The sequence below is a fragment of the Fragaria vesca genome, linkage group LG2 (genome assembly GCF_000184155.1).
Source record: "Fragaria vesca subsp. vesca linkage group LG2, FraVesHawaii_1.0, whole genome shotgun sequence".
NCBI classification, from domain to species: domain Eukaryota; kingdom Viridiplantae; phylum Streptophyta; class Magnoliopsida; order Rosales; family Rosaceae; genus Fragaria; species Fragaria vesca.
The window spans coordinates 8,235,268-8,238,743 of NC_020492.1; the positions used below are offsets into that span (position 1 = coordinate 8,235,268).

The following is a 3,476-nucleotide window of genomic DNA, read 5'->3' on the forward strand; positions in this document are numbered from 1 at the left end:
ACCACTATCATAATTTTCAAAATTAAAATGTCAAAATGATGATTGAGCTTAACTTGGGGCACCATTTGAAAATTTTCCTCAAATGAGTAATCTAAAGTCATCCAACGGTGTAAAGGCCATTTCAACAGAAACAAACGAACGGCTGATACGAGTTCAGGCAAGTAATGGTCAACTACTAGATCCAAACTCCCACAGAGAGCTGGGTTACAATAGAATACGCAGAAGCCTACCCACCCTTCTCAAGCTCCCTCTCCCTCCTTCGCTTCATCATCACTCTCACTCTCCCCCAATTTCTTTTTTAAATTATTTTTATTTCCGCAACTTCCTTCAATTCAATTTGAATTTCAAAACCCTCCCACCCAATTTCACCCTTCCATCACTCAATTCCCCCAGATTCTAGGGTTTCTCTGCTCCTGAAAACCCTAATAAAAATCTCCCCTTTCTACCCCTCCACTCCTATTGGCTGTGCTGAAGATCCACCAGAGCTTGACATGGTGAAAAGGGTCAGTCATTCATGCCTTTTTGCCTATTTATTGAATTCAATTTTGTGTTTTGCTGTGTTTCCCGCTAAGACTTTAGAGAATATACCTGTTTATTTTTACACAGAATCACTAAATTTTGAGGCTTTGAGGGAGTTTGACCCGGAAATTGTAATTGGTTTGATTCTGTTTAACAATTTGACATGGATAATGAGATGATTGAATTCGATATCGGGTTGGGAGGCAGGGAAGGGGATGATGATTTTGTCGAAATTGAGCACCCTGTCGAAGATGAGGAGATGGTTGATAGCCCTCTGATTGGGAGTGCTAGTGGGAGTGTCAATGGCATCGGGTTTAGTGGAGGGAGTGGTGAGATTTACCTCCCTGAGGGGGACCTGTTGGACCTTGAGCCTTATGATGGCATGGAGTTTGAGTCTGAGGAGGCTGCCAAGGCCTTTTACAATTCATATGCCCGCCGTGTTGGGTTTAGCACTCGTGTCAGCTCCTCGCGGCGTTCCAGGCGCGATGGGGCGATCATACAGAGGCAATTTGTTTGTGCTAAGGAGGGGTTTAGGAATTTGAATGAGAAGCGGACCAAGGATAGGGAGATCAAGCGGCCGAGGACTATCACTAGAGTGGGATGCAAAGCGTCCATGTCTGTGAAGATGCAAGACTCGGGGAAATGGGTTGTGTCTGGTTTTGTTAAGGAGCATAATCATGAGTTGGTTCCTCCTGATCAGGTGCATTGTCTTCGGTCGCACAGGCAAATATCTGGTTCTGCTAAGACCTTGATTGATACACTGCAGGCAGCTGGAATGGGTCCCAGGAGGATCATGTCAGCACTGATTAAAGAGTATGGTGGAATCAGCAAAGTTGGATTTACAGAGGTTGACTGTAGGAATTACATGAGGAATAATCGCCAGAGGAGCTTGGATGGGGACATTCAGATGCTATTGGATTATTTGAGACAAATGCAAGCAGATAACCAGAACTTTTTCTATGCTGTTCAAGGTGATGAGGACCAGGCCATGGGCAATGTCATCTGGGCAGATCCAAAGGCAAAGATGAACTATAATTACTTTGGTGATACTGTTACGTTTGATACTACCTACAGGTCGAACAGGTACCGTTTGCCCTTTGCACCTATCACAGGGATAAACCATCATGGACAGCCTGTATTGTTTGGTTGTGCTTTTCTGATAAATGAGTCTGAAGCATCTTTTGTTTGGCTGTTTAAAACATGGCTTATGGCAATGTCAGGACGCCCTCCATTGTCAATTACCACTGACTATGATCCTATGATACAGTCAGCTATCATGCAGGTCTTCCCACAGACTCGTCACCGGTTCTGCAAATGGCACATTTTCAAAAAATGCCAGGAGAAACTATCCCATGTGTTTCTTCAACATCCAAATTTTGAAGCAGACTTCCACAAATGTGTCAATTTGACCGAGTCAATAGAAGAATTTGAGTCTTGCTGGTTGTCTCTTGTTGATAGATATGATCTCAGGGATCATGAATGGCTTCAAACGGTGTACTCTGCTCGCAGGCAGTGGGTCCCTGTCTATCTCCGTGACACCTTTTTTGCAGAAATGTCCATAACTCAGAGAAGTGATAGTATGAACTCATATTTTGATGGTTATGTGAATGCTTCAACGAATCTGAGTCAGTTCTTTAAGCTCTATGAGAAAGCTCTAGAGAGTCGCAATGAGAAAGAAGTGAAAGCAGATTTTGATACGATGAACACTTCCCCAGTTTTGAAGACCCCATCTCCAATGGAAAAGCAAGCCTCTGAGTTTTACACAAAAAAGATATTTATGAGGTTTCAAGAGGAGCTAGTTGGGACATTAACTTTCACAGCATCCAAGGGCGATGATGATGGGGAGTTCATCTCATATCAAGTAGCGAAATTCGGGGAGGACCATAAAGCATATTATGTTAAACTAAATGTTCTGGAGATGATAGCAAATTGCAGTTGCCAGATGTTTGAGTTTTCTGGTCTTCTTTGCAGACATGTATTAGCAGTCTTTCGAGTGACCAATGTGTTAACTCTGCCACCTCATTACGTATTGAAACGATGGACAAGAAATGCCAAGAGCAGTGTTATATTAGAAGAACGTTCTAGTGATGTATATACCAATTATCTAGAATCTCATACAGTTAGATACAATACTTTACGCCATCAGGCCTTTAAATTTGTAGATGGAGCGAAGTCTTCAGAAACTTACGACCTTGCCCTGGAAGCTTTGAAAGAAGCTGCAACAAAAGTGGCGCATGCAATAAAGAATGATGGGAGAAATGTCATGTTGAATGGGCATATCAGAGGAAACTTGGTTGGTGGTGGAAGTCGGGCCAATTATACCATTGGGGATCATGATGAGAGTTCTGGCCAGAATTTGTCCGAGGTCAGTCATTACCCATATTTTTGTCATTTGATCACTGGTCTCCTTATACTTGTTGTACGTAATGCACAAATTCTTTGCCTATTCTTTACTAATAATTTGTCTAATTAGATGCTTCTTTGACTGTGTTCTTGTAATATAGTTAAGCGTATTGTAATCATGATTTGCAACATTTTGCAGGATGATATGGACAAAAAAATTCGGGAAATTACAAATGAGCTGGAGTGTGCTAATCGAAAGTGTGAAGTTTATCGAGCTAACCTGCTTTCACTTTTGAAAGACATTGAAGATCATAAGTTGCAGTTGTCAATTAAAGTGGAAAACATTAAGATTAGCATGAAAGACGGCTTCTAAAGGTGCAATACAGTCACACATGTACTTATTTTTATTTGGTTGCTTTTAGGCCAGTGTGTACCAATGCTTTCAGGATAAGTTCCTTCACTAATGGAGGAAATTAAAATTCTGGAAAATATGTGTTGTGTTTCCAGTGTATTTAATCTCTGTAGATGCATATGTCATGAACTTGTCTTTGTTGGATCCGTCAAATTATGCTGATAGTTGGCCCTTGTGCCTGGTAGTCTGGTACACAGAGGAA

General features: G+C 41.7%; 1 protein-coding gene across 1 annotated transcript; it reads left to right on the forward strand.

Moving 5' to 3' along the window:
* The first annotated feature begins 257 nt into the window (after positions 1-257).
* On the forward strand, positions 258-3,476 carry LOC101309597 (protein FAR1-RELATED SEQUENCE 5-like). Its single transcript, XM_004290044.1, has 3 exons — positions 258-503; positions 607-2,884; positions 3,062-3,476. The coding sequence occupies exons 2-3, from the start codon at positions 683-685 to the stop codon at positions 3,233-3,235; spliced, it is 2,376 nt and encodes a 791-aa protein (XP_004290092.1). The 5' UTR covers positions 258-503; positions 607-682; the 3' UTR covers positions 3,236-3,476.